This window comes from Kwoniella mangroviensis (assembly GCF_000507465.2).
Source record: "Kwoniella mangroviensis CBS 8507 chromosome 1 map unlocalized Ctg01, whole genome shotgun sequence".
NCBI classification, from domain to species: Eukaryota; Fungi; Basidiomycota; class Tremellomycetes; order Tremellales; family Cryptococcaceae; genus Kwoniella; species Kwoniella mangrovensis.
This window is the reverse complement of record NW_027062533.1, coordinates 8,056,279-8,084,014: the sequence shown is the minus strand read 5'-3', so window position 1 is coordinate 8,084,014 and position 27,736 is coordinate 8,056,279. Positions and strand designations below refer to the sequence as shown.

At 46.0% G+C, this 27,736-nt stretch overlaps 9 protein-coding genes across 9 annotated transcripts; 5 read left to right on the top strand and 4 right to left on the bottom strand.

The window, feature by feature from the left end:
* Nucleotides 1–114: 114 nt before the first annotated feature.
* On the bottom strand, nucleotides 115–2,653 carry I203_103048 (uncharacterized protein; the record flags this gene model as incomplete). Its single annotated transcript, XM_065517224.1, has 9 exons — nucleotides 115–1,297; nucleotides 1,351–1,464; nucleotides 1,524–1,540; nucleotides 1,602–1,730; nucleotides 1,779–2,075; nucleotides 2,137–2,216; nucleotides 2,275–2,430; nucleotides 2,489–2,544; nucleotides 2,595–2,653. 9 exons carry the CDS (start codon nucleotides 2,651–2,653, stop codon nucleotides 115–117), a joined length of 2,091 nt encoding a protein of 696 aa, XP_065374042.1.
* A 1,383-nt stretch (nucleotides 2,654–4,036) lies between these two features.
* On the top strand, nucleotides 4,037–7,796 carry I203_103047 (uncharacterized protein; the record flags this gene model as incomplete). The annotated part of the gene is made up of 13 exons (XM_065517223.1): nucleotides 4,037–4,318; nucleotides 4,411–5,097; nucleotides 5,151–5,300; nucleotides 5,350–5,496; nucleotides 5,566–6,027; nucleotides 6,093–6,213; nucleotides 6,273–6,448; nucleotides 6,595–6,774; nucleotides 6,916–7,098; nucleotides 7,191–7,303; nucleotides 7,359–7,425; nucleotides 7,532–7,638; nucleotides 7,703–7,796. 13 exons carry the CDS (start codon nucleotides 4,037–4,039, stop codon nucleotides 7,794–7,796), a joined length of 2,769 nt encoding a protein of 922 aa, XP_065374041.1.
* Nucleotides 7,797–8,250: 454 nt separating this feature from the next.
* I203_103046 (uncharacterized protein) lies at nucleotides 8,251–8,810 on the top strand (the record flags this gene model as incomplete). Its single annotated transcript, XM_019150821.1, has 2 exons — nucleotides 8,251–8,578; nucleotides 8,677–8,810. The coding sequence occupies 2 exons, from the start codon at nucleotides 8,251–8,253 to the stop codon at nucleotides 8,808–8,810; spliced, it is 462 nt and encodes a 153-aa protein (XP_019000048.1).
* A 213-nt stretch (nucleotides 8,811–9,023) lies between these two features.
* Nucleotides 9,024–11,282, top strand: I203_103045 (uncharacterized protein; the record flags this gene model as incomplete). The annotated part of the gene is made up of 3 exons (XM_019147320.1): nucleotides 9,024–9,658; nucleotides 9,714–10,266; nucleotides 10,362–11,282. The coding sequence occupies 3 exons, from the start codon at nucleotides 9,024–9,026 to the stop codon at nucleotides 11,280–11,282; spliced, it is 2,109 nt and encodes a 702-aa protein (XP_019003870.1).
* A 456-nt stretch (nucleotides 11,283–11,738) lies between these two features.
* I203_103044 (uncharacterized protein) lies at nucleotides 11,739–13,021 on the bottom strand (the record flags this gene model as incomplete). The annotated part of the gene is made up of 6 exons (XM_065517222.1): nucleotides 11,739–11,859; nucleotides 11,914–12,001; nucleotides 12,056–12,080; nucleotides 12,224–12,577; nucleotides 12,648–12,812; nucleotides 12,878–13,021. The coding sequence occupies 6 exons, from the start codon at nucleotides 13,019–13,021 to the stop codon at nucleotides 11,739–11,741; spliced, it is 897 nt and encodes a 298-aa protein (XP_065374040.1).
* A 936-nt stretch (nucleotides 13,022–13,957) lies between these two features.
* On the bottom strand, nucleotides 13,958–17,266 carry I203_103043 (uncharacterized protein; the record flags this gene model as incomplete). Its single annotated transcript, XM_019147318.1, has 10 exons — nucleotides 13,958–14,453; nucleotides 14,539–14,605; nucleotides 14,680–14,699; nucleotides 14,890–14,918; nucleotides 14,984–15,118; nucleotides 15,267–15,388; nucleotides 15,471–15,551; nucleotides 15,646–16,199; nucleotides 16,270–16,381; nucleotides 16,531–17,266. The coding sequence occupies 10 exons, from the start codon at nucleotides 17,264–17,266 to the stop codon at nucleotides 13,958–13,960; spliced, it is 2,352 nt and encodes a 783-aa protein (XP_019003868.1).
* Nucleotides 17,267–18,608: 1,342 nt separating this feature from the next.
* On the top strand, nucleotides 18,609–22,565 carry I203_103042 (uncharacterized protein; the record flags this gene model as incomplete). Its single annotated transcript, XM_019147317.2, has 9 exons — nucleotides 18,609–18,781; nucleotides 18,848–19,134; nucleotides 19,208–19,301; nucleotides 19,372–19,556; nucleotides 19,618–20,909; nucleotides 20,966–21,079; nucleotides 21,144–21,696; nucleotides 21,772–22,428; nucleotides 22,501–22,565. 9 exons carry the CDS (start codon nucleotides 18,609–18,611, stop codon nucleotides 22,563–22,565), a joined length of 3,420 nt encoding a protein of 1,139 aa, XP_019003867.2.
* A 521-nt stretch (nucleotides 22,566–23,086) lies between these two features.
* Nucleotides 23,087–25,955, top strand: I203_103041 (uncharacterized protein; the record flags this gene model as incomplete). Its single annotated transcript, XM_019147316.1, has 10 exons — nucleotides 23,087–23,189; nucleotides 23,259–23,349; nucleotides 23,414–23,590; nucleotides 23,689–23,822; nucleotides 23,878–24,338; nucleotides 24,475–24,853; nucleotides 24,918–25,018; nucleotides 25,118–25,238; nucleotides 25,299–25,818; nucleotides 25,892–25,955. The coding sequence occupies 10 exons, from the start codon at nucleotides 23,087–23,089 to the stop codon at nucleotides 25,953–25,955; spliced, it is 2,151 nt and encodes a 716-aa protein (XP_019003866.1).
* Nucleotides 25,956–26,087: 132 nt separating this feature from the next.
* On the bottom strand, nucleotides 26,088–27,277 carry I203_103040 (uncharacterized protein; the record flags this gene model as incomplete). The annotated part of the gene is made up of 4 exons (XM_019147315.1): nucleotides 26,088–26,177; nucleotides 26,244–26,347; nucleotides 26,435–26,613; nucleotides 26,745–27,277. 4 exons carry the CDS (start codon nucleotides 27,275–27,277, stop codon nucleotides 26,088–26,090), a joined length of 906 nt encoding a protein of 301 aa, XP_019003865.1.
* Nucleotides 27,278–27,736: the final 459 nt, after the last annotated feature.

The window sequence follows — 27,736 nt, the reverse complement described above, 5'->3', positions numbered from 1 at the left end:
TGCATACTAAATTTGTCGCACTAATGTTACAAGAACTGGCCATTTACTCTATAATAGCTACAATTCCTCAATTTTACAATTTCGAAGGATCCCGTTTGAGGGTCATTCCAGCTCTTAATGATGACGCCTACCACCTCTAGGTGACCACTCATGTCTAGCTTTAACCGTCGAAGTCTTCTGTAAGACGGTAATCCTGTTATAACCACCACACATGTTTTTGGAATCACCCGCACAAGGTTTGTCACAGCCGGTGGTTACGGACGTAGGCTTGACGAGGTTGTTGCCACAGAAACACTGAGAACCATATTCTAATCCAGCATAAGAGTATCCTTTGCCAGTACAAATATTGATGCAAGAGGCGTATGTCATACCTGACTGGGACTCAAATACGTTTCCGTCTAATACACGTGCTGAGGATGAATCCACATAACAGCCTCGAGATACCCATCCTGCTGGCAAGGAAGTAGTCGCTGATGGTGCGGACGAAGAGGTCGAAGAGGCCTTGGTGGTGGTGGTAGAGGCTTTGCTAATGGTAGTCGAAGTGGTGGCTTTGCTTGAAGTGGTCGAAGTTGCGACAGGTGCTTTGGAAGTTGAAGAGGCGGTCGTAGGTTTGACAGAAGAAGCCGAAGATGATGTACTCGTACTGCTCGTAGCAGACTTGGCAACATAGACATTGAGTCGATTACTTCCTCCGCAAACATGAGACTTGTCTCCACTACATGCTACATCACACCCTGAGCTTGCAGCAGTCAGACGAGCAGTCTTCCCACACCAACATTCTTGACCGTACTCTACACCCGCATAGGTGAAACCCTTCGATGCACATGAGGCAATGCAGGACTGAACGGTGTTGCTTGAAGACGTTGTGGAACCTCCATTCAGAGCTCGATTCGATTGATCATCGACCATACAACCGAGACTTGACCAGCCTGAGGGTAACGACGAGTCGGGTAAGGGAGTCGGTTGACCATTTGTAGGAGCATTCGCACTTCGATAGACGTTGATTCTACTACCGCCACCGCAGGTACTCCAAATATCACCGGGACAAACCATATTACAGTCGGTACTTATTGCAGAGGTCAAGGTGGCGGTATTACTACACCAACATTCTTGTCCGTATTCCACTCCCGCGAAAAGGTATCCTTTACTTGCACACGAAGACGCACACCCCTGGATGGTATTGTTATTAACGTTGGTGGAAGAGACACCGGGAAGAGCTCGAGAGTTGGTGTTGTCGACCATACATCCTACTGAAGACCATCCTGATGGGAGGGAAGTGGCGGATGCTTTAGGGTTTCTACGACGATGGTGTCAGGTGGTTTTCATGAGAACGAGTTCAGGACCACTTACGAGGTGGTAGCAGGAGTGGCAGCTGGGGTGAAGATATCGTTCTGAGCACCATCGGCGAATCCCCAATTGTCTCGATAAAGAGGTGGGTCATCCAGTTTTGGAAGATTGTTGCCACTATGAGATGAAAAGGATTGAGCACGTAATCTCTCATCCGCGATCAGGTCAGAACTTACTCGGCTTGCCAGAGATACTATCAGACATACCACTGGTCAGCTGCTGCTTTTCTCCAGATAAATTACCCTAACACTTACCATAGGAGTCTTGGGACCTTTGACGCAGTTCGAAGGATTTCCATCACATTTATTGGGGATCGCACCCCTTTGAACTTTGTTGGCAGAATTCGTCGAACCAGTCACTGTACATCGGTAGATGACATTGTACTAAACATTCTCATGAGCTTCGCTCCTTCTATTTTGGTACACACTCACAATCTCGTATGGGTAGCCTTCCCCATGTCCACCTTGATGTATCCAGTTCCACGAACAGAGACATCCGCCAGAAGGGCAAGGTGGCATTCCCGATGGTATCTTATAGCTGATCTGACGTTCCCATACGGAGTTCTGGTTCACGCTGATGACTGTGAAGTCATTAGGCTTCAAGTTGCTGACATCGGAGGTATAAGCTATAGCTAAGGCGGTTCCTCCAAACCACTTGTTGTCGACAGTGCCGTTATACGTATTCATCACGTGTAAAGCTCCTACACCGGAATATTGTCCGTTATCAGGCTACAGCAACATGTGAGTCAGTACGGATCACTGCAGACTTTGATACAGCGACAGGTCTTACTTTACAAGCGTATTTGTACTTTGCGGTCTTATCATTTGGATTACCCAAGGTCGTTTGACCACGATTACAACTGACCTCTCCTGCATGCCACGTTAGCATTGTACGTTGGAACAACACCCTCATTTCAATAAGACTCACCATTGTATGTTCCACCGGAAGGAAGAGTCATAAAGTCTCCTGACTTGGGTGGATACCCCAAAAGACCATGTCCGAACCATTGAGCGGTGGTACGGGCGTCGGTTTGTCTTAAGGGGTTGACGGGTTCGTTATTGTTGTAGTTGTTGTTCTGCGGGTCTGAGAGGGCAGTCAGCTGAAGTAGGGGCAATAGCTAGGTTGACGCACTGGTACTTACCATTGGCTTGATATGGGTAATTTAGCCCAAACATGCCTTTATCCCACAAGGCAACACTGTGAGTTGTCAGCTCAGATTAGTTGGCCAGAAGCTGAATGCTACTCACTGTGCGTTGGCTGTGGTGACACAGGTTACTACTGTGACAGCAAGAGTTATCAATTTCATTGTATACCGGACGGCGATAGTAAACTTTATGTTGTGGTCGACAATATTGCAGAAGCTCGAAGAACATTCGGGTGGCGTCGATGTTCTTTATATACATGTTAAGAGAACATTACCCCACCCTTGATGATCATCGTCGATCTCATGTTTTTTACGTCATATAGACAAGAAAGTTCTCCAATTTCTTATGCAGGTACAGCAAGAGGTGGTAGCGATGAACCTACTTGCGATAATCTCTGGTACGGTAATATTTATTCCAGGAACTCGAGATTCCTCTGGTCGATCGGTTGTACTGGTACCTAGACCATTTAAGTTTGCCTACTAGCCACTTCTTTTGCCCCTTCCGGTGGCGTTACCACATGTCGGGTTAACCTTATCTTTCGTTGGAGTTCTTGTTTAAATGTATGCAAGATCCGAAACTGGTAGTTCCGCATTGTTAACGGTCATTCCAGTGAAGATCCATTCCTTGGGCATGCATGGAATAACCGACGCGATTTTATGTCTCGCATATATTATTCATAGAGTGGATCTTATTCAGGTTTAATTACTCCTTGTCTCGCAATTACTCCTTGTCTCGCAATTACTCTGTATCGCTACTATCCAGCATGCTGCTCGATTCGGTCAGTGACAAACATGATAGACCTTATATCGCACAGGTATGCAAGAGAGATATCTCGAGTGCACATATTATCAGTCACCGGGACATCGTGTTGCATGGCATGCCGTCGGCAGAGAATCATCAATTGGTATTTCCTCCGTCTGACAGCGATCAGAGTATACATTGGTAGCCCCGCTTCGATCTGAGACAGTTGAGTCGTTGATGTTGTCATGAGCATAGATGATGGAGATCATCTGCTATTTATAACTGGTGGGGACTCATCCAGAGAATGCGGGTGCATCTGATCGATTCATCATTGGGAATCATAAGGTGAATCGGAGTCCTGATGGAGTCGGGTCTCGATCTCGATCGTTGTAGCCAGACAATGCTGCAGCCATCAATAGAGGTGCTCACTCACTCCCTATGACATCTGCTCACCAGCGGCATCTGTGACTACACGTATCGCCGTGTGTGCGCTTATGACCTGTAAGACTTGATCGCTAACTGTTGAGGCCGAAAGGATAGCGACATACACTGGACATCAGCAGCCATTCCGTCGAGTAAAGGGGATGGGCAGTTCACATCTGCATGCACACCACATGCATCTTCACACAAGCGATGATGACCATGCACGCACAATACATGAGGTGTCACGGTCGGTGTGTGACTATGTTGAAACTCCCAGTACCATAGTCCTCCTTGGTGATTAATCAACGATTGTCTATCTTGACCATGCTTCTCCTTTCTCCTTCTACCATCTGTCAAGACTATATCAAGCAAGATGTACGATGTCCTCTTCCCTCATTGACAGCCCCTTCATCCATCCTGCATGGTATCATATAGTCCCACCTACCTATTCGAGAACTCATCCGAATCAATACAACCCTTACGAGTATCAGCATGAGCCCAATCGAACTTTCAACCTCCACAGTCTATCACCTTCACCACCTCATCCAATCCCATCTTTCACTTCTTTCCCACAGGAAACTACATTACCAGTGACACGTCAGACAGGAAGACAAGCTCAGAAGGAGATCGAGAAAGGAGATGGAAAATCGTTGGACCGATTTGTGAGTCGCATGTACATATCCATGCTGAAACCATTTCCCATTCCGCCTTGCCTTGACACCTGACCTCATCTCTCATTGCATCACTTATCCAGGCGTTATCGTACACACCACAATGGCTTCAACAACTTCCATCACCTCTCAATTATCTATATCTTGGGCCTTCTCCACCATTTCCACCACCAGACTATGCTGCAGATGTCTTCACACCCAAACTTCTGTTCAATCCATTACCAATCAAGGAACAGTGCCCTTCGATCCTCTCTCTCATCCCTGCCAAAGGTTCATCACTCCCGTTGCAACCTAAAATCACTACTTACAACTTAGATTACTATGCGAGACACTTCTCCAACCTATTATCGCTACATCTTTTCGCGTCGTTGGAAGAGACGAGTCGTTCATCCATCCCATCCACCCTGATCCAGCCTTATCCCGTCCCCGGCTTGCAGAACACCTATCGAATTCATGTTCCTGGTGTCCGTGAAGATGCACCTCGACTGAATATAGGAGATAGAATGATCATACGCGGTCTGTACCAGCGTCTTAGACAAGCTAGTCAGAATGCAATGGAAGCGGAAGTGGTGGGGCTGGAAAAGGCCAAGAGCTGGGTGTACGTGCAGTCACCGTATTTGGAACTTCTCGATGGAGATAAAGTTGCAAGTGGACAGGGTATCAGGCAAGATAACCAGTCCCCTGGTATCCCTGCTGACAACGACTCTGGAATAAGGTGTCAAATTAAGTTTTTGTTGAATGCCAAAACTATCTGTGATATGCAGGACGCTGTGAGTCGTGTTTTCACCATGCGAATGAGGATAATGACTCATGATGACGCAAGGTCAGGACATTCGGGCTACTGCATGGGATAGGATGGGAGACAGTTCAGCGATGGCTTTTCCCAGAGATACAACATGTACGGGAAGAGATACAAGACCGTCCTCTGATGAGCATTGAATGGGTAGACCCGGGATTGAACGATGAGCAGAAAGTGAGCATGATCCAGCAGAAATGCGGCCATGACTAACTATGATCAACAGAGTGCAATCACGGCTATAGTATCAAGAGATCATAAAGTGCCCTATCTCATCAGTGGTCCGCCTGGTGTAGGTCCATTTTTCTCATTGCAATCTCTGCCAGATATCGCGGCTTGCGCTAACTGTCCTTGTTTAATCGTCCGTAGACTGGTAAGTTACCTGTCCGAGTATTCCCCATCCCACTTTGTCATACTGATAACGTGAATAGGTAAAACCAAGACACTCGTCGAAGCTGCTCTGCAGATCCTTACGACCCATCCCGATTCCACCATCCTGATCTGCGCTCCATCCAATTCAGCTGCCGACACCCTTGCTCGTCGACTTTGTGTCCCTGCTGCCTCCTCTGCATCTAGGCCTTATGTCGGACCAGGGACTGTCCTCCGACTCAATTTGCCCAGCCGGACATTTGCTGAAGTGCCCGACGAGATACTACCCTTCTGCTACATCACCCCGACGCCGACAGGGACAAGCACTTTTGGGATACCTTCTTTCGCAGAATTGATGAAGTTTCGAGCGGTGATATGCACATGTCAAGACGCCAGTATACTGGTCACGGCCAATGCGACGAATATAGCCATGATGAAGGCGGAGTCAGAGATGATGGATACGTTCCATCGGGTGTCTGACTCCAGCGTGACAAGGCATGTGCACCCACATTGGACCCATCTGATGATAGATGAGGTAAGTTGGGTTTTCCAAATCCGTTGTGTTCATGTTATCATCCAGCTAATTGGGGAGCTGGGTAGGCTGCTCAATCATCGGAGCCCGAAACGCTCCTACCACTCTCAGTGGTGGTGCCCTATCCTCTTCCCCAAGGGTATCGTTCAGTCGATCCAGTGGTAGTTCTTTGTGGTGATATTCATCAACGTGAGTTGTTATAGTTCCTGTATCGCCTCAAAAGGCTAAAATGATCTACACGCATATAGTCGGACCTGTCATTTCATCACCTGAAGCTAGAGATGGAGAGTTGGACGTATCCCTTCTCGAACGGCTTTCGCAACAAGAAGTATACGCGTCTCATTCAAATGCTCGGAAGAATCAGAAAATTGCGAATGGAGCTTGCCCATCAGACTGGGAAGGTCCGTTCACGAATCTCATACAAGTGAGTTTTCACCGTTCTTGTCATGAATCTGATGTCTTGGTCTATGGTGCCTACCCGCACTTCTATCATCCATGGTATCCAGCCGTTTGTCGCCGAGGTACGACAGTATCGCTACAAAATACTGATCGTTCGTCCCCCTTATCCAGAACTATCGGTCAATAGCTCCCATACTCATGATACCCGCCGCTCTATTCTATGAGGACACTTTGATTCCCTCTGCCAGAGATGTTGAACTACTCAAATGGCAAGGATTCCCCAATCCGAGGATCCCTATCTTGTTTCATGGTTGCGAAGGTGAGGAGAATTGGATTGACGAGGTAAGCATAGTTCATAGGGCAGTCGTGCCGAGCATGAGCTGACCTTTTTGGCTCCCTCACATAGGGTGCGGTAAGTCGATCAGCATCTCATTCGAGCCATATATGAGATCCGACGACGATGACTGATAATCATGCTATCCTTCTCCTCAGTCGTGGTACAATTCCAGCGAAATCGAATATATAAACGATTTAGTTCAATCCCTCATAGAAACAGTCGTAGGGCTCAAGCAGAAAGAGATCGCGGTGATCACTCCTTGGAGGGAACAGGTCTGGAGAATACGTTCGAAGTTGAGATCGAACAATTTACATGCGGTTGATGTAGGAAATGTGGAGGTGAGTGTCTGCCAGTTCTATGACATCTATGCCCCGCGATAGATGCGGCATCGGTCGTGTCTCGATGCTGATCATTGCAATACTTGGAACAGACATATCAAGGTGCCGAATTTCGAGTGACCATCATTAGCTGTGTCAGGTCTAGATCAAGATTTCTGGATGAAGATAGGAGAATGAACATGGGGTTATTCAACGAAAGGAAACGGTAAGTCTCGCATCTTGATTCACGGTATTCACGTCTGACAAACATTGTATCTAAGATTCAATGTAGCAATCACGAGAGCCAAGGAGATCTTGATCGTTGTAGGCAATGGTAATTTGTTGAAGGTGAGCAAACACATACCCACAGATATCTCTCTTCTTCAGAATTCCTTAGAATGGATTCCCTCTCCGGGAGTTGCAGGCATTGTTGACAAACGTACACCTTTCATAGAGGGACCCGTATTGGAATGGGTTCCTTCAAATCATGCTCAGGAATAACCTTTACAGAGGACCAGATTTGGGTCTGGAAACGACAGGAGCGTTCATTTCACGCTTAGAGTGAGTGGTCATCAGTCTGAGCCCGCTTTCGAGTAGTAAATTGAAGCTGACTTGTCGATTCCAGATCTACCATCCATCGCAACGAAGAGCACGATCCGGAAGAAGCGGTCTTACGATTAGCAGGAGCTTTGGCTCGAGAAACTTTGCGGGATGATTGATTCGGTCATTAAATATACGGACTCTTCCAGGTATCTTGAGATAACGATGTTGCTAAGGTTGTTCATTCTGGAAATCACGGTTATGGTCTGTCTGTTTGTAGACAGATATCCACAGTATTATTATGCAAGATTGGTCACTTGCGACTACTCGACTCACCACGAGTGTGTGCATCGATATCGTTCTCAGAAGACGTGTCCCTGAAGGGGATTGTGTATTCGCATATTGATTGTCCTTATTGTTCTCCTGTTTCAAGTCATTCAGTGATCTAAAGCAGAACAGGAGCTGCATCTAGAGGTGGTCAATGCATGTACCCCGAAACCACGAACATGCATATACAAGAGACCAAACTCATAGATCTGTCGTCTTTTCAAAGATACACTCCTTCCCATCATTCATTTGCTGCTCGAGGTCGCGCTTCTGGACAATTACGGCACTAGGAGCGACAACTCCACCATGTCTCATTTCATCCGTTCCAAATATCAACAGTACAAACGTGATAATGAACAACTGTCAACATGGCTTGGAAATACTGCCGTGAATTATGGCTTTCAACTTGCAAACTTCCCAGAAGCAGACAAGTACCTCGACGGAGGAGACGGTGATGCGAAACCAGCCGCGAACCAGTTGAAGAACGCCAAGAAGAAGGCTAAAGCAAAAGCCAGGGCAAGAGCGAAGGCTGGTGGACAACAGAAGCAGGCTCAGGATGGTGTACCTGAGGATCTGCAGAAGGAGAAAGCTGCTGCAAGCAAACTTGAGGTGAAGATGGAGAAGATGAATATAAGTGAGTCACCCTCGGGCTTCCCCCATCTCTTCCACCTCCTTATAGTACGCTTTTGCTCTCCTGTGTTTCACACAATACTGACAGCTCTTTGGTGATAGACGATCCACCTGCTCTAGCTCCTGCTTTCACTCACATCAAAGGTTATCTCATCCCTAAGCATCTCTACCGACCGATTGCTGAGCTTCTCGTCGCGTGTTCCGTCCGTATTCCCGTCGAGATCATGAAATGCTGATGTTAGATGGAAGCTAACGTGTCATGAGGACACAAAGTAGCAAGGTGTACAACCCTAGCGACAGCGACTGGTTAGTATATGACTAATTCGGGATAGTTACTGTTATTAGACCCGAAACGTTGTGTAATTGTTACCGTACCCTACAACCGACACAGGTGTTCAGGTAGAGAATACTAAGGCGTTGAGATAACACTGCATAAGGAACTCGGCAAAATGCTTCCTTACACTCGATTGCTTGATAGATGCATCAAACTTCGATTCAGCTGCTTAAAGAGATTCCTGAGCATCCCTAGCGCTTCCAACGAAGGGCACGCTCATTTCATCAATGTTTTGACAGACGTGTATAACATCTTCGCCGAGTACAAGAACCAGGAATTCACTGAGGAAACCAAGGCATACAAATTGAGGTCACCTACCAATCGCTTCGCTGAACTTGCTGTCGAAGAAGACGAAGATGTCGAAGACCTCGCCGATATCTTCCTTCCTGAACCACCTCGTCCACCAACTGTTTCTCCTGCTCGAATCAGATGTATGCCAGAACCTTCACGAGAGGAGTTGCTGTTGGGAGCTTTGGCATTCTTCGAGGACGTGCATCATATACGGGACGAGATTATTGGGGTTTGGGAGAGGTACAAGTCAGGCAAGATCAGCTTGATAACTGCTGCTGTGACAACCAACGCCGCTTTGGAACTCCTACGGAAGCCGCACGAAGATGTGGTCAAGTCAATCCTTCCAGGGTTCGAGAACAACCTTCCTAATCTACTGGTTATCCTCTTCAATGTACTATACTCTGCCGTCACCGGCACAAGCGGTATCAGAATTCCCCCGCTTTGGGACGAGGTCAACGAGTCCGACATCGTAGCAACGACCATCTACGAATACCTACTGATACCTATATCGCAGGAGATACACGGCGTCGCACGATCTTTTCGACCACGGCTCGATCCCAGTTTCAAAACCTGGATATTTCGGTCAATACGATTCTTCCGTCGATGTGCGTCAGGCCTCGTTCAGTCGAAGATGCCATCAAAGTCAAATCTTCATCTGCGAGACATATTTGGAATACCTCCCTCTCATCGCATTCGGCGATGTCATCTCGAAACATATGCTGACACCAGCTGCTGAAGTACAAATCGACGGCCGACCCATAAACATATACCTTTTCGATGAAATGGCTGTAGAGATCGATACATTCCGGCAAACCGAAACCCCATCTCTTCTGCTTTTGATCTTTGGTCAGATCTTTGTCGATATCAATCTCGTTCTGGGCACCTCTGCCCCCAAAGCTCTTCATCATCTACGAACCGAAGCCGTTCACATGCTTGCGACCTTAGAGAGGAGGACTGAAACGGAACCTGCTGCCCATCCGATCACTTGGCCTCCTGAAAATGAAGAAGTCATCGGGTCTTTCAAGTACGAGCTCAATTTCTGGAGATCAGTGTCCACTGCGTCCGGTGTCCCGGGGGGTCGATCCACTCGCGGGCTACAATCCTTGAACGGAACCCTATGCTTTGTGGCCTGATTCTGTTCCGGCTGAGAATACAATATCAGGATATAGGGTTCAAACTCGTGAACTCATTTGCGACACTGCTCTCAACCGCTCATCTGGTCGCTGCGTGTCGGTTATTTGGCTTGATGCCTGGTGCATCGATGCCTTCCTGGCCCGACATGGACCTTGTCTTTAATATCCACGGTAAAGAGGACATCTTTGGCGGCAAATACCCCGACAACATCGATGATTCTCTGGTGTCATGGCATTACATGATGGGATACTCAACCGAAGCACTTGGGGCATTACGCCATGTTGGTACGGATTCACCGATTCCAAGCTACCTGCGCAATCGAACCAGAGATGCAAATCTGATGTCCAGGTCAGGAGCCAAGCGTCTTCGCGATCATTCTCAGATTCTACCAATATTCGCCAATAAATACCGATCGGCCTTCATCGCGGGAACTACATATGATATCAATATTTTGGATAAACTCTTTCAAGATATCCAAGCAGATCAACAGGATGCTGGACGAACGGCATATAGGTCTTCTCGTAATGTCAAGGTTCGAAGAGAACGTAATCATCGAAGCCCGAAGTATTCGATACTACAAATGATCTCACTATTGGAAGCTGGTCTGGAAGCTGAGACCGCATCAATTCGATTCGACTACATCTCGATGCACCTGCGTTGCTTCTCGATATTGGACAAAGTTCGATTATCGGCCCATGATTATATAACAGGTAAAGTGGGTCCAGATTATCTTGACAATGATTCCCAGCTTCCATACGTGGTCGGTTGGATCCTACAATTAGCTGCTTTCTCTGCTCGAGCTGCAGCCCAGATTGGTATCAAGCGAGAAGGAAAGGGGGCGATTGATATCCGAAGTCAACGTTTGATGGAAGCGACAAAGGTGCTTGGTACTTACCTAAGGGAAACTGGTGAAGGAGATGCCGAGTTCAAGCGAATGAGAAATGTTTAAACAGATATTCTGTGTATGCCAATTGTGATGAATGGACAATAATGTAGTCGACCCCACTTTACTCTGTTTGAAGGTGAACTTCTGATTTGTGTGTACATAGCTTATGTGTACATTATGAGATGTACGCAATTCTCTTAATTCACGATTTGTCATGTCCTGACATTTCTCCATACTGAGTGGCGTTCATTCGTTCTACTAGACTACAACTCCGACAGTTACTCGGATTGAGTGAAGCAAGCTACAGCTGTCACCTTGTCAAGGTATGGCCGCATAACATGCGGGTAATATTTCAGGATTGAAATGCTGCAGAGACTAATGATAGGCGAACACATGCGCCCGAACGCTCTTGTCGGGTTGCGGCAATAGCCAGTGGTCCGCAGACCTGACATTATAACATGTAGACGGTGAACACAGAAAGCCCAAAATTTATCAAAAAAACCTAGCACCCACGCTCTCCTACATAATCTGCTCACAATTCCCATCGACCAAGGAATAACCTTCAATACACGCCTTGATGTCGCATCGACCACTTGAACAGGATACACCCCATGGTTCTGCGCCGGCGATATTCGAGCAGCTACAGATCATGGTCAGCATGCATGACCGCGCAATGATACACAAAATGACTCACTCCTGTCCCGCAGACATAGTCGTATTAACCAGGTAAGGCCTTCGGTAATCACCCAGATATTCACCATATTTGCATCCACCGCACGACTCTAAGCAACGGTCAGCTCGGGCACTACAATCGACACCGGAGAAGTGAAACTAACCTAGCTCGTAGTTGGTATTCAGGCACTATTCAAAGAGTCAGCCTCATTCGTGGTTTGGTCTGGCACGTTACTCAACTCATATTCCGAAGACCCATAGATTCGACAGGCGTGTTGATCTTTAGGACAAAGCGATCTCTCTCGCTTTATCCGGTTCGCCCTTCGGGCCACGGCAGAAGGAGTCGCAGAGGGTTCCGGGCCGAGAGCAACCAGCCAGGTATCGGAACCAGTCGCGGAACAATCAGTGGGGGTAAGCGAGGATAGATCAAGATCCCAGTCGTTGTAACCAGTATAATTGAAGCCTGATCGACCAGAGACGGCGCTGATCCAGAACGCGTACGATCGATAGCCCCCGACCTGGACGTAATACGGAACCTGATTGAGCCTCTGAGTTCTTGAGAACTGGCGAGATCCTTTGGGTCCGGCAGGCGGCTGAGAGGTGTAACAGCCTGTGAATTGTGCATAGGGTACCTGGCCGTTAGAAGCAATGGTATCGGCCTGTGCCTGTGTGACCTGCGAATCGTACTGAGGAATAATTCATTGATCAGTGCCCAATGTTACCATACAAGGAGACTTGATGATCATGAATGCTCACAGAGGCGTCGGACGTATAGCAATTACCAACACTGTCCGTCCCTTTGACCAAGTCTGAGTAAAGGAAACCATTAAGCAAATTATTGCTCGGCACGCAATAACACCGGGAGGTGTCAGCTATATACGCTGCACCGTGCAGATTTCCGGAGACATTCAAGCAATATGCCTAATCAACTCAATATTTGTTAGCATAGATAGATGCATTTCGCTATAACAAATCTCAGATCTTACCTGGCATGCAGATCGACTGGTTTGTGAAGTACCTGTATATGAGCTGAGGGCAGACGCCTTGACACAGCCTAGAAAACTTAAGCTTGCTGCATGAGCAACGCTGGCGAAGATGATTGTCGTCGCCAAGGTGCTGAGAGGTGTCATCTTCTTGTTATTGCACTTCATCTATACAGATAATGCAAGTGACGAAAGAAGAGTGAGGTGACCCGATGCACTATGCATGTTGAGACGTTATACAGGAATTTCGATATTCGACATTGTTTGTGGAGAAAGAAGACTATCGGTAAGGAGACCGGAACCGATTAAGTGAACTTTGACACGGGATGGATTAAAGTGCAGGCCTCAGCTCTACCGATGACCTGAATCAGGGATGTTCAGAAACTTCCCGTCCATCCCCTGATCCTGTTGATCCTTTTAGACCGCGCCGAGAATGAGGGATTTGGCTCCGAAAGGGTGGGCACGGAGAGGACAGGATTCCATACAAACAGTACATACAAATAGTACATCAACAAACAATTGGTTATGTTCGCCGTGATTCATAGACGGGAACATCGCACCATTGAACCAACCGCCATATAGGACGCTGATACCCTACGACTGGAAAGTACTCTAAGAATTGGCCAGTAGGAGGAGGACCAGAAGAGGATAGCGCAAGCGGTGAAAGAGCTATGAATTTGTATTTGTCCCTGATTCATATGCAATATTACTGGTCAAAACGACTTGTGTCGGTATAAGCAAGATACACCTACAAGTTGAGATGGTTCGGTGATTCCAATCAAGGTCGTATCGATTTCGAAGTGAATGCCCAATTGAGCATCTGACGCTGTGATGAAACTTATGTGAGGTACATGTAGCTCATCGAAATGATCAAACCAATCGGACTGACATCAAAGAAGAAACAAGAGTCGACAAACAGCGATACAATTTTATGAAGATTGCATGCAAATACATTGTCATCAATGAAGTAGTTATAGGAAGATGCGGAGATATGACAACCAAAAACATAGATTCAAGCAACATAAAAATCCAAAACCAAAGTCAAGTCCAGAACAAATCAAGCGGATACTTGCCACAATTTATTTACTTTTCAACTTCTTTCAACGCTATATGTTCATTCCCATCTTTCTCATTACCCTGATCCCTCCCATGCCCTTCCTCGTCATCATGTCGATCACTAACAACCTTTCCCAAACCAAAATCCATACCGCCACCTCCAGCACTTTCATCACCCTTCCATTCAGGGGTAACGGCAAGCGTAACACCCCTATCCCTCTTATGCTCCACTTTCCTCTCCCTCTGGGACTCATCTTCATCGTGGTTATTCGTCGAACCAAAAGTGATAGTCGTCCTTCGTCCTCCTCCAGCAGTCTTCGCACCAGGCTTATTGGGACTTTCAGTCTTGTGTAGCGGTATATCAGTAGCGGGAGCATTGTTCGTGTTGGACACCAACACCGTGCCATCGACCGAACGAGGTATACCAATGGCGACAGGGACGTTCAAGGCATTACGTAGTTTCTCAGACACCAAAGCGGATTTCTTGGTTCGCGCGGATCCTTGCCATATCAATACGGCGGCTCTGTATATGTCCCATCACGTAATTAGATTACTTCCTGTATAATTGATAGAACATCCTGAGACATATGCGGAACATCCATACTCACCCTATACCACATAAGAATGATAGGGGAATTAGACATCCTGTAGTCCACGCCGGTCTTTCATGCCAATCTGTCAAAACCAGATCCAAGAGCACGAATCAGCTATACTGTGAGATCGGTATGCGGAATGTTGCAGGCACTTACCCATTCCCCACATACAGCCACTGTCATCATCGAAATCAAGAATACAAAGGTAATGACATCAGCTTTCGGCACAACACGATTATACAGCATATCCCAATCTGAGAAAGGACTGACCATAACAAACTAGAACAAATAGGAGAAGAGAAAAACATGTTCGTCAGTACTTGCCCAATTTTTGGGTGAATTTACTTTCTGTTTTGCGCAACTCACCATTGAAAGAAAGAATTGCCGTCCATCAACTATAAGCAGTAGTAAGTCAGCACAATCTTCGCCTACACTAGCACTACCTGTATCTATAACTTACAATTGTATTCCACAGAGCGAACTTCATAGGAAAAGCCTTATGAGTAGCAGTAGCATGAGGTCTATACCAAGTTTGTGAAATCGCGAATTTCTCTTGTTGATACTTTAGATTATTTTGATCTTTCTCCGATAACACCTATAAATATTTATTCATTCCAACCAGAAAAAGACCAGAAAAAGGAAAGGCAAATAGAAAAATTAGTCAGTCATGATAATATGTAGCAGGTCAACTGGATTTATAGTGATTATCTGTTCCAGACTGTACGAAGTCCAATTCCACTCACAAAAACGAAATCTTTGATTAATTCCGGATCAGGTAGATCATTTTCATCTTCGATAGGTGCTAAACCTCTTTTCTTCCTCAATCTTGAATCTCTATTCTTCAAAGTCCATATGACCGACATACCTGAAAATATGGTACAACGTAAAATATCAGGTGTTAATCATAAATTCCAATCATGTTGTATGATAGAGTGCTATCGACTCACGATAGGTATCTATAACTCTCCACGGGATCAGACCCACACCTGTGACGGTGAATAGACCATTCTCAACCTGAGAACAAATCTCTACACATTTAAAATTTCAGGACATTTTCATCAGTATCAAGTATATCGCAGGAATCGAAACGAGCAATCGTGATGATGTCGGATATACACTCACCAACCCAAACATCCTGTCTGTATTTGCTACTCGTAGGTATCCATCCAAGTAAAAACAGCACAATTCCCGCACCCCAGAACGCAACCAGGAAACCATAAACAGCCGTTATGAATCCCATAGGAGTCTTAACAAACGCCCAGACTCCTTTCAAGCCTCTCATTATTTTCGCTCTTTTAGATGATCGTAAGATATGTTTGACATGTTTATCCAGTTGATGATCTTCTTTGATATCTTCCAGGTCATCTTCGAACTCTTCCCTTTGGAGTGTTTTGGGCAAAGCTTGTATCAATGGCACTTCAAGTCTTGTATCGTTGTCGTCATTACCTCGATCTTGATCTATGGGCGAGGCGGGCTCCTCAACCTCTGGTATTGGTATAGGTTGAGTTCCTCCCCATTGATCGGCAGGTGTATTCGTACTTTGTTGTCGAGTTACTTCGGGCGGAGGGCCAGGTGATCGAGAAGGTAGGAAACGGGAGATTGAACCCTTACGTGATCGGACGGTGGAAGGTCGCTGGCGGGTAGAAGAAGTTGATTCGTATGGCCGATTCATTGATCTGAAATACATAAGATCCTCATGGTCAAATGGATGATATAATTATGGATGTGAATATGATTGTAACTCACGCTAGAGATTCGTCACTGGGTGTATGGGGTAATTGTACTTCTGGTCTACGTTTCCATAATTGGGGTATGTGAGGTACTAAGACTGAGTTGGTCATGTTCTGTAGGTGATTCACTGATCATTGGTGGGTAAAAATAAGACAGATAATCAGTATAACGCATATGGAAAATGGCGGAAGTTGACATGGTAGGATAGACGTCATATCAACCAAATCATCATCATGTCGTGCATATGAGCAGGTAGTTATGTATAGGCAAACTCACCAGTAGATACAGTCGGATCAATACAATCTAACAGCCCAACCATCTCATCATCCAACTGATGAACCTCATGTCCACCCTGATGACGAGTCGTCAAATCAAATTCTACCGGCGTACTTGATCTTCTACTTCTACGACCTGCTGAGGTGGTACTGAATCTACTAGCATTGGAAGTCGATCTCATCCTTCCCTTGCCTCCTCCTCCTCCAGTCCCGGCCAGCCCAGCTTCGAGATCACCTGGACTGACATTCGCACTTGCATTCGTATTGGAGGGCCTTTGTATGGAATTGAGGGGAGTTAACGTATCTGACCTTTCATCTTCTACCTTCCCATTTCCATTGACATTTGAGCTGGCATTGGCAAAAAAGTCTGATGGTATTCTAGGTCTGAAGCTGACTCCGACGGTATGTGCTCTCCTCCTACCCTGTGATGTCGACGATGGATGGGAAGTGCTGAGATCCCCCAGGGCGGAAGTGGTAAGAGGAGGTAGGATGGTCACCTGTCGTCTTCGACCTGTCCGAGTGCGGGTTCCGGTATCACCAGCCAGAGCAGGAGAAGGAACGGGTGAGGATGCGTTTCGACTGGATGTGGATGGTTGAAGAGGATGTGCATGTTGTGTTGAGGTCGAGGTCGATTCAGCTGAATTATCTTGTATTGGGGCTTGGGAGTATGTCGATGGTTCGGCAACTGAGGGGTTCAAGATGGGATCCTCTGAAGAAGAGTGTCGAGAGGACGTCATGGTGTGCCCTTTGAGCAGGAGCGGGATGAGTGAATGATGTGTATGATATGTTTGTTTCCTTTGGTTATGGATGGTTGATCTCTCATATGCAATATATGATAACAGCGACTACCTATGTATGATGGCTATGTTACAGAGGGATGTTGATTCGGATGATCTGCATGTGGGATATGCGGGGGCCGCCTGATGGTATGAGACATCACTACGGGTATTCAGGGCTTACGAATGGTCCATTACGTTTTCGTTACTAACTACTATTCGAGTACCATAATGTAAACAAACAAATCAACCGATTACAAAATACTCTTTCTGCTGATTACATGGTCTGACTAATCGTAGATGAGAGTAATTCTACGCGACTTCCATGTTATCGAAAGCACTTACACCATTCATTCAAGAGCTTCCCAAGATCCCATCCATCTGATTAGCCGTCTAACTGCCTTCGGAGTAATACTTACTCGTACACCACAAGGACGTCCCGACGCGTCTTGAACATTAACATCCCCAAGGAGATATGAAACACCCTTCAATGAACCCCCTTTTCACAGCATATCTCCAAGTTGACAAAAGATGAAACACGAAGATCTGTCAGGGTTCAGAAGGCACCATGTATCGCTGCTGGAGGGATCTAGCTGACACCCTCCCTCCGGATAGATGGGCTCAGAATGGAGAACAGTCACTGTTCTTATTGGAACATATATACGGATGAGAAAGTATCAGTTCTGTCTGCCTGTAAGGGATGCTGATTACTGTGACAATTGGCTTTTGATTATTGACGATCCTAGCGTGAGTTGGGATATTCAGATCGACGCATTGACCATCTGTCATCTCATCTTACTACATCTTACGCACTGATCGCTCTGTGTTCTATGGTCCTCTGAATGTCTCCCTGCTCTACTCGTCTCCGATTCACTCTCACTTTTCCACACTGTCACCGTTCATTCACCCATCATATCATATCATTCAGCCTTTCATCCTTGACAACGTGTGTCAACGTCATACCATCATTATCACTCAATCATAACAAACACGACCTCATACATACCATAGGCCAATCGACATCCAGTGTACATCCCGGTACATGGCTCAGTCGCCACCGCATACCGACCACATAGTCCACCTCAAGACACTCCTTTACTTTGTGAACCCTCGTTACCGAGTGACAGGGATTCATCGATATATCAAGACTACCAACACATCCAACTCAAATCACTTCTTGTGCAACATTCATCTTGCTCTCGACCTGACCAAGGTAAAAGTCCAAGCTAGAACCTGCAGGTGACAAAAAATTCCCTTCTCCCAGGTGGATAGACTATAACACACTGCCTAACCCATAGGGAACATGCCATCGATATTTTCTCGGTCAGCTTCGACACCCAAGAAAATCAAACTCCCTCCTACACCCGCAGTATCAGGATCCCATCCGACTTCTCAGCGGGGAGCTACCGTAAGCGGTGGGAGGGGTCAGTCGCAGGGGATAGGTGAATTCGGTACAATTCCAGGAAACATATCAAAGTGAGCTGGGTTCGATCATTTGTCTTCGAACGCATCAGAGCTCATGACAATTTTCCTTACTATCAGTACACTTCCCAACAGACCCACGCAACAACAACCACAACCTTTGACTCCACCTCATTCACCTGACGGATCACCTCCCCTCCTCCCTCCCAAATTCACATTCTTACCTACGCACATCGCACCGCATACAACATCGAATAATTCCGTCGACTCCTTCTCGTATCACTCGGATGAAGTCACGGGATTGAGACAATATGGTTTTCTAGTTGGAGTTGGTGGGAAAGTGACCCTTGGTTTGACGGAAGTGGGACAAGTGCTGAAAAAGGTCAGCAAGGAATTGATAAGGAGAGGTAAGTCTGCTATACTGAATCTCTCACATACTGCGATGCCAATTTGACTGATATACAACCTTTCGGCTTTTAGGTCTCACCACACCCATGTTATTCTCCAACCAAGCTTTAGAGTTGAGTCAGACTCGAACTAAAATGCTTATTCAGGCTTATCTAGATACTCTGACGTAAGTTTGCATTGGTTCATTATTTTAAAGATCTATCCCAGTTCAGCTAATCGTATAGGCATTTGGTCAGATCAAATTCCAAGTCGAAACATGAAGCGTTCAAACAAGATGTGACGTTTGCAAAAGAACATGAATTAGCTTGGTTACTCCGTTGGTCTCTTAGTCGAATCACTCGAATCAAAGAGGGTGTGAGGGAAATCTGCCATGGTGTGCTAGAATGGGAGGCTTATGAAGAATGGCGAGGCAGAGAAAGAGGTAAGATTAGCTATTTCAGACTTGACGTTTGTGCAATAGCTGATTTGCTTTTCTTCTTTAGCTTCCGGATATCCCACTGATGCATTCCCTTTCCTCGCTCACATATTGGCTAACGAAGTTTACACCTTCATCATGACGCCTCTGTTCCACCTCTTGTCTCGTTTTGCTGCTCATTCTCATTTATCTGGTCTCACACCTCACGCTCTCTCTTCCCTCTTTGCGCCATTACTTTTCGACATACCCACCTCGTCGACAGCGATGCAGGCTCATGCGCATTATGTTCGAGCAGCCTCGGCCACCGAGCACCTCCTGTTGGCTTATATCCGATCGACGAGTGCAAAGGGATCTCTGGGTCTGGCGGATCTCCCATTTCGATTGAAAGAGTGGGTGACCGGCTATCCAGCGATGGTAGCTTCGGATGAGGATCTTGCTCGAGGTGGACCGAGAAAGGGCGCTAGAGTAGTCAGATGTGAGAGAGCCTCAAGGACCGTCAGAGCATATTCAAAGGATTTGGTCTGTCAAGCCGAATTATGGGTCAATGACCTGCCCATCGGAGAGAAACGGGATGCATGGGACAGAGTGACTTGGAAATCCCGAAGAGGCGAGAGTAGTCGCCCGAAGTTCTCCGCGGTATATAGAAGAAGAATGATGGTCAAAGAGAATTTACCTTTACCTTCCTCTTCCATTGGCGAAGATGGACCGATATCCTATGGAAGTGCCACAAAACCTTCTTTTGATGGCGGACTGAGTGGAGGCCCAACAGAGAGAAGTAGGAAAGGTAGATTGGCAACGATAGAGGACGATAATGAAGAAGGTAGATGGTCCAGTCTGGCAGGTAAAGAATGGAGTATGTTTGAAGAAGGTGGATTTGACGCTCCTTCCCTTTCCTCTTCCTCTCGTACCTCGAAAAACGGAAGACAAGAAGGCGATATCAGGAATAGATTACAATTCGATTTGACTGAAAGTGCCAAGATGAGTATAGCCGAGAGAAGACGTACGATGGATTGGTCCGAATTTGCCTCACCATCAGGAGGTTTCAATCGAACGGACCCGTTGTTGGATGTGTCATTGACGTTCTCGGCACCGATAGAAAAGGAAATTACAGATTGGCCTAAAGAGCGAGATGAGCTTGGAAGGAGATTACATAAGTCACAAAAAGATTCTGTACCATTCAATTATGATACTACACCTAGAGTTGGAATCAACGCTTTCTCTGATGCCAATGCGAGAGTGGACGATAAAGGAAGGGTATATGTGGAAGAGGCATTTGTAGATTGTTGGTGCGATTTAATCATCGGTGCTGGGTGGATGGATAGGGAGGAATTGACTTTTAGAGAAGCCAATTGGGCACTGGTAAGCTAATTTTTGATCTATAGTCGTCCTTAGCTTACATTCTTGATCGATGATAGATGGAATATAAAGCGAAGCCATCAAGGGTTGATCCTAGAACACAGGACAATGATCCACTGGGCGATCCTAGGAAGTCGGAGCTGTATTTTCTCTTTGAAGAAAGAGTTCCGCCAGTGAGTTGAGCGAGATAAAACTTTCACAAGGCCGTAGCTGATCTCTGGTGCACCCCTTACTTAGGAGTATCAACAAGCCCTACTTACACCTGCTCAGAAGAAATCTGCTTTCGGTCTATTCTCACCAAAGAGAAAAAAACGTAATCAGATGACTCAATCCAATACCGTCAAATCAAGATTAGGACAAGGTTGGGGCGATGATGATTTCGATAGGATGTTGTTACATCGCGAACAGACTGAGAAAGTGACTTTGACCAAGAGCGCATCGGATCAACCTCATGCGTCTGTCTGGCATATGTCAAATGATACTTCCACACCCGCGTCTCCTGTGAAACCCCGTCCTGTCAGACGTACTCGATCGAACAGTGAGAAAGATAACATTGACCCGAAGATGAACGATACCAAGGGTTTATTCTTTGGTTCCGCGAAGAAAAGTATGAGGAGGGTGAAGTCCAATGAGAGTAAAGAAAAACCTAATGTCAGTAAGAAAGAAAAGAAGAATCAAAGAGAACAGAATGTAGAATTTGAATCGCACTCTGCTAGCGGTGTCAGTAGTTCGGAACCTAGTCCGAAAGATGGGGTGATCGGTCAAAAGAAAAATGATGAGAAATGGATGGGTAAGTTGAAGTCCAGAATGCAGCTAGAAAATCTTTGAGATTCGTATTGTAGCTGATGTTTTGCCCTCGTCGTAGATATCCTCGTGGCGAATGGGGCTAGAAGGATGGACAGGCAAGATGCTTTACCTCCCATTCCTCATCTCCATCAAGCAAATTTGGGACTACCAGTCTCACCTCATCCACCTGCTCGACACCCTTCTCCATCTGCCATACCAGATCAGCATACCCCACCTCAAGAGAGGTTATCAAGTGAGGATGCTACAACTCCTCGTGCTACTGGTCCTCCAATGGAAAGACAAAGATCGATCAGACGAAAAGCCGTACCATCAGATGAAGAAGATCTGAACGAGGGGTTCGAACCTGTTTCACCTACTTCTGGGAATTTCAGTTATTCCGATGAAGATCATTCGCTCGCACACCCCCACGCGGGTACTGCTGATGATGGAGAATCTGGATCTGGGCCAGAATTGTTGGCTCCTATTCCTAGAAGGAGTCATCGAGATACAAGAGATACGATCCATGGGATCGTCGATCAATATAATAGAGATTCTATGGACTCTGAGGGTGTCTCAGAACCATTGGAAGAAGGAGATCATTCCAGATTTGATGATTCCCAGGAAGATACGGGAGAAGTAGGATTGGAACCACCTGAAAAAGGAATGATATTTGATTTGACACCTGGGAGGGAACCTAGTCCGGCGAGATATAAGCATGGTGAGCCATTGCAGTTCGGTGAGTCGGTATCATTATATGAAAGTTACGAGACCGGAGGAAGAACGAGCTAATGATTAGCACTGCGAGTAGTTGGAGAAGAACCGGAAGAGGAAGATGATTATCATCACCAACAACGTCCGATCAGGATCACATAACGACCCGTTCTTGTTCTTTTCGTGTTTCTCGCCGTATTCATCCAGAACTTTCTGCACATGGCAGTCAATCTTCATGACTAAAATCATCGAACCACTGTTGATTTACTTGTAACATTTGTTCATTTAATCTTGTCCGATATGACCGTGTCAGCCCCATTCATCTTGATATCTCATTACTTAGTTACTTTGTCTGTCTTTTCTTAATGTATGAACTATACCCATCTGATGTTTAGTAAGTATACCTTATACCTGTATAGCATTAGTGGGCTGCATGCATATGTGGATGTGTGTCTATACGAACATTCTAAGCTCATAAATCACACTCTGCTCACTATATGGGGAACATAAATAATGATTGTAGACCTGTCTCGTAACCTTCACCTCGTTGTATTCCCAGTTGATCAGTTGTGATTGAATTTCATCCAGTTGCCAACTGACTAGACAAAGCATACCTCATACCCCATATCCCTCTCTCACTCCTTCCCGCTTGTAATCATTCACCTGAAAAGGAATACGCAAAAATGGATATGGACGACGATGACGCTTTCTTGTACGGGGACGAATCACCTCCAAAACCTCAGCAGGTAGCACTACCACCCACCACCACTGTCAACACACACGAAAGTGAGTCTCATGTGTTTGTGACAATCGCTCAAATATGATGAACTGACTTAAGTGGTGTGGCGAAACCAGAAGCGACCGTACCTCCTCCTTTGCAAGCTACCACCTCGACCTCGACATCTGCCCCGATACCGGCGAATGGTATAAGTTCTTCTATGGCAGCGTACGTTACCTCCTTTCCCTTTCTCCATGAGCAATTGAAGACTGACATGTCCGAGGACCTATAGGTCACTAGCGGCGTATGGAATGGACACAAGTGCTACGGTTGTCGATAATCCCGAAGATGGGGGTGTAGAAGAGGAGGAGGACGAAGAGGAAGATGATGAGGATGACGATTCGGACGATTCGGATGATGATATAAAGGTTGTTTTCACCGGGCAGAATGCCAGGACATTGGACCTGAGGTGAGTGATCTTCAGTCATGTACCTTATTCTGGTGGGACCTGATATTGAAAGAAGTGTGAACTGCTTTGCTGATCTAAGATTTCCTGGATCTGCTCAGAAAACCCCAGACAGCTCCTTCAAATGTTATAGGTATAGGTAAATGGGCGCATACAAGTACTGGCACGACTGCTCCTGCGGCTGCTACCCCTACTCCTGCACCTGGTACACCTCAGGTATCTACACCTTCTCGACGTAAGCGCTTCTTTCTACAAGACTGGATATATAGCTCATACTTTGCCTTGAATAGCCGTTCAACCCACTGCCAATCAAACTACAGAATATACGCCCACATCTCGACCAGGCGTAGCCCAAGCCCAATCTTCAACGGCAGGTCCACTTGTAAACCCACCAATATCATCTACCCCTTCCGACCCATCCATCACAGTCCAACCACCCTCTTCATCTGTAGACGGAATCAGTGGCGTACCACCGCTCAATCCCGGTCAACCACCCTCTACACTCCCACCCGTATCTTCATCACAATTCATAAGCAAGACCAAGATCGATCCTTCCAATCCTACTGGGATCATCCCCTCGACAGGTCAGAGCGTCTTCGAAATTGATATGACCCAATTCGAAAATTCAGGTCAACCTTGGAGAAAACCCGGTGCTACTTTGTCGGATTACTTTAATTTTGGGTTTGACGAGTTTACGTATCCTAGGTATTTGAGGTATAAGAGTGACATGGAGAAAGGAAGGGCGGCTTTGGTGAGTTATACAGCCGTTTTCTTTCTGGTTGCAAGGGATATTTATGAAGTTGAATGGATATGGAGTCGAAGTTTTGTGGGGGAGATCGGAAGTACGATGGGAATGAAAATTGAGCTGATGACGAATTGACTTATAGGCAAACTTACCACCGATGGCCCAACTTCCACCTGACATAGCCAGCCTCTTACACATCCCTAATCAGAACATACCGTTCAACGCCATAGCAGCGGCTCAACAACAACAACAGCAACAAGCACAACAGCAACAACAGCAGCAGCAGCAAATGCAACTAATGGCAAACCAGATACAACAGCAAATGGGAATGATGAATCCGCAAATGCAAGCTCAGATGCAACAGATGATGGCTATGCAAGGTTTAGATATGAATATGATGAATATGAATCAAGGTGGAGGAGGTATGCCTTTTGGTATGGGGATGCAACCTCAACAAGGAATGGGTCAACAACAACCACAGCAACAACAATCACAGCAACAACAACCCATGACAAGACCTGGTGAGTTGACGATCTGTCTCGTCAAGGAAGTCGCTCATGTTTCGATTGTGCTGTGATGATATAGGTCAAAATGGTAGACCTCCTGGGATGACAACGACCTCTCAATCTGGGAGTATGGGAACGCCGGAAGCTGGAGAGGAAGTGAAGTTGGAAGAAGGTGTGGAGGTGAGTCTCATAAGATCGTTAAGATCCTTCTTCGATCCCGGTACTCATCGGTCTCACGATCATGATGGCATGAGCATGTTGCTGATGCTTTAATGGCAGACCGGCTTTGAAACTCCTGATGCCCAAGTACAAGGTCAGATGATCAACCCCGCCATGAGAGGACGAATGCCAGTGAGGGGTGTGCCAGTCCGAGGAGTACCGTTGAGAGGACGTGGAGGAGGTGAGTTTTCTCTCAACTCATATTCAAGCTATGCGAGCTGACAGTCATTTGACTGTGTAGCTGTACCTCTCGGTCCTCGAGCTGGATTCGCCGCGCCCACTGGACCTAAAGCAGGACGATTCAGGGATAAAGACAAGGTTGACACGTCTGGAGCTGGATCATTAGATTACGGAGGAAGTGAAGGTCTAGGTGGCGATTCAGATGCGGTCAAATCTGAGACGCGGGGAGATGATCAAGGTGATTCGAACTCACATTCCCATTCGAGGAGTCAATCTCGATCGCATTCTCGGGCGCAATCTAGAGATAGATCGGCGAGTCCACCTAGTGGGAGAAGGAGATCGTCTAAACGGGATTATCATGATTATGATGATGATTATTCTTCCGAAGATAGAGACAGAGACAGAGACAGAGACAGAGATAGGGATAGGGAGAAGAGGAGATCATCGAGAAGAAGCAAGAATGAAGATTCGAATTCTGGCTCGTCGAGATCGAAGAGGAAACGAGAGGAAGGAGGGGGATCGGCAACGCTTGGTCCCGGGGGTTGGGAGTCGGAAGATGAAGAAGATGAGAGGAGGTCAAGGTGGGTTCTTCAAGCTGCATGATATGAATTATCGGATGTATCTCAAGCTGATCATACATGAGTTACTTTGTAGACGAAAAAGATCATCTAGTGAGGAGAGTACGGAGAAACGTACGAGGAGAAGTAAGAGGAGGTGATTGAGTAAAGCGTAGTTGTAGTTGTTCAAGCAAGATTACAATCATATGTTTGATGCATATTTATGGCATGTCTATGTACATTACATCCTTCTAACGGCGAACTATCCTCAGCGTGATCGTTACTACTACATCTTATAACTCTTTGTCTTTCGCCCAATCATTTAGCGATCTCATTATTGATAAACTACCCGATTTGTATGATCCGCCAAACATCAGAGTATGCTATGTCCATCATACATCATTAGCCAGATTAAAATTCCAGGATCGATGACATTATGCCCAACTCACATTGAGATGGTGATACAATTCATATAGTTTCTGTCTCTCATCGTAGTGTGGTTTGGATTTAGGATGAATCGCATGATAAGCTTCGTAAAAATCTTTTGAGAAACCTGTATTCATCATAAAATAACACAAAGACACGATCTCATTTTTCAATCAGCCTGAGATTCGTATAAACATATGATCGCACCACTCACCACCGAACATATGAGTTATACCTAGATCCGCTTCATTATGACCATAATAACTTGCTGGATCGTAAATCACTGCTTTGCCGGTGATCGTATCGTACCCTTTGTTCCCTGACCATAAATCACCGTGGAGAATGACTGGTTGAGGAGGTGGATCGATTTCATGAAGAAGAAGGGGGATTACTCTTGTTGAAGGAAACACAAATAACAACGATAATTATCAGCTTGTGCTTAATATAAATCTACATATGCCTTCATTCGGTCTTCTATATTGAGTTGTGATGGTCTGAGATATATCTTTCGAAACTTGACTTACCTATCTTTCATCATTTCCCATTCTTTACTTATCGTATTATCCCCAATGCTCTTGACCAAATCACCCAATCTCCTATCCCGATAGAAATCTTCCCAGCTTTCCGTATATGTATTATCCTGTTCCGTCACTCCACAATGAGTAGGTACACCAAACCCAAATTTACCTTCGTACCCCTCCTTTTCCTCCGGGATACTATGCATCTTAGCCAAACCGTCTCCTAATTCTTTTTGTATGTTTCTACTAGAAGATCCAAGCTTGAAGTATTGAGTTACCATGGCAGATTGTTTCCTTTCTACATCAATTTCAAATCCGATCACCTCTGGTACCAAACCCAAACCAGGTGTTGTTCGTCCCATAGCTTTCAAACCTTCTATCTCACCAGTCATTTGCGGAATGTCAGATTGTGTTTTGGTAAAATACATTTTCTGGCTGGGTTTGTGGATGTATATCCCTCTAGAGGAGGGCTCGAGCTCTGAGAGGGGGATAGAATGGGCGGTGAAGATTTTGGATATGAGTGGGTGGATTGGGGTCATATTGAAGTTGAGGGATTTGACGAAGGATCTGGTAATCTTGTAGACTTTGTTCTTATATATGATGCGATGTGAGATAGCTGTTGTCTTTGGGCTCAGCTGCTCTTTTTGCTTTCACTTTGGGTCGAGTATAAGTAGTATTCGTGAGTGTTCATGTTGGTTCCACCTAGTGTATCATTTATATCGTGTTCGCTTCATCTCGCTGTTCGTTGACATCATACCTGGGTACTTTCGGAGCGGACATGATAAGTGGAGGAATCATGATATCGCTTATGTTACGTAACTAATTCCAACAACACTGGGGCGCAAGGTCAACCTTGTACATGTTCATAGCGACAGAGGAGCCTGTCAAGCACTCACGATCGAAGCGGATTGAGGAGATTCGCAGAGCGAGGGAGTGGTATGCATGTGGTGGATAAAGTCACATATGGACTGGGATATTCTGGGTTATGCAATGAAATG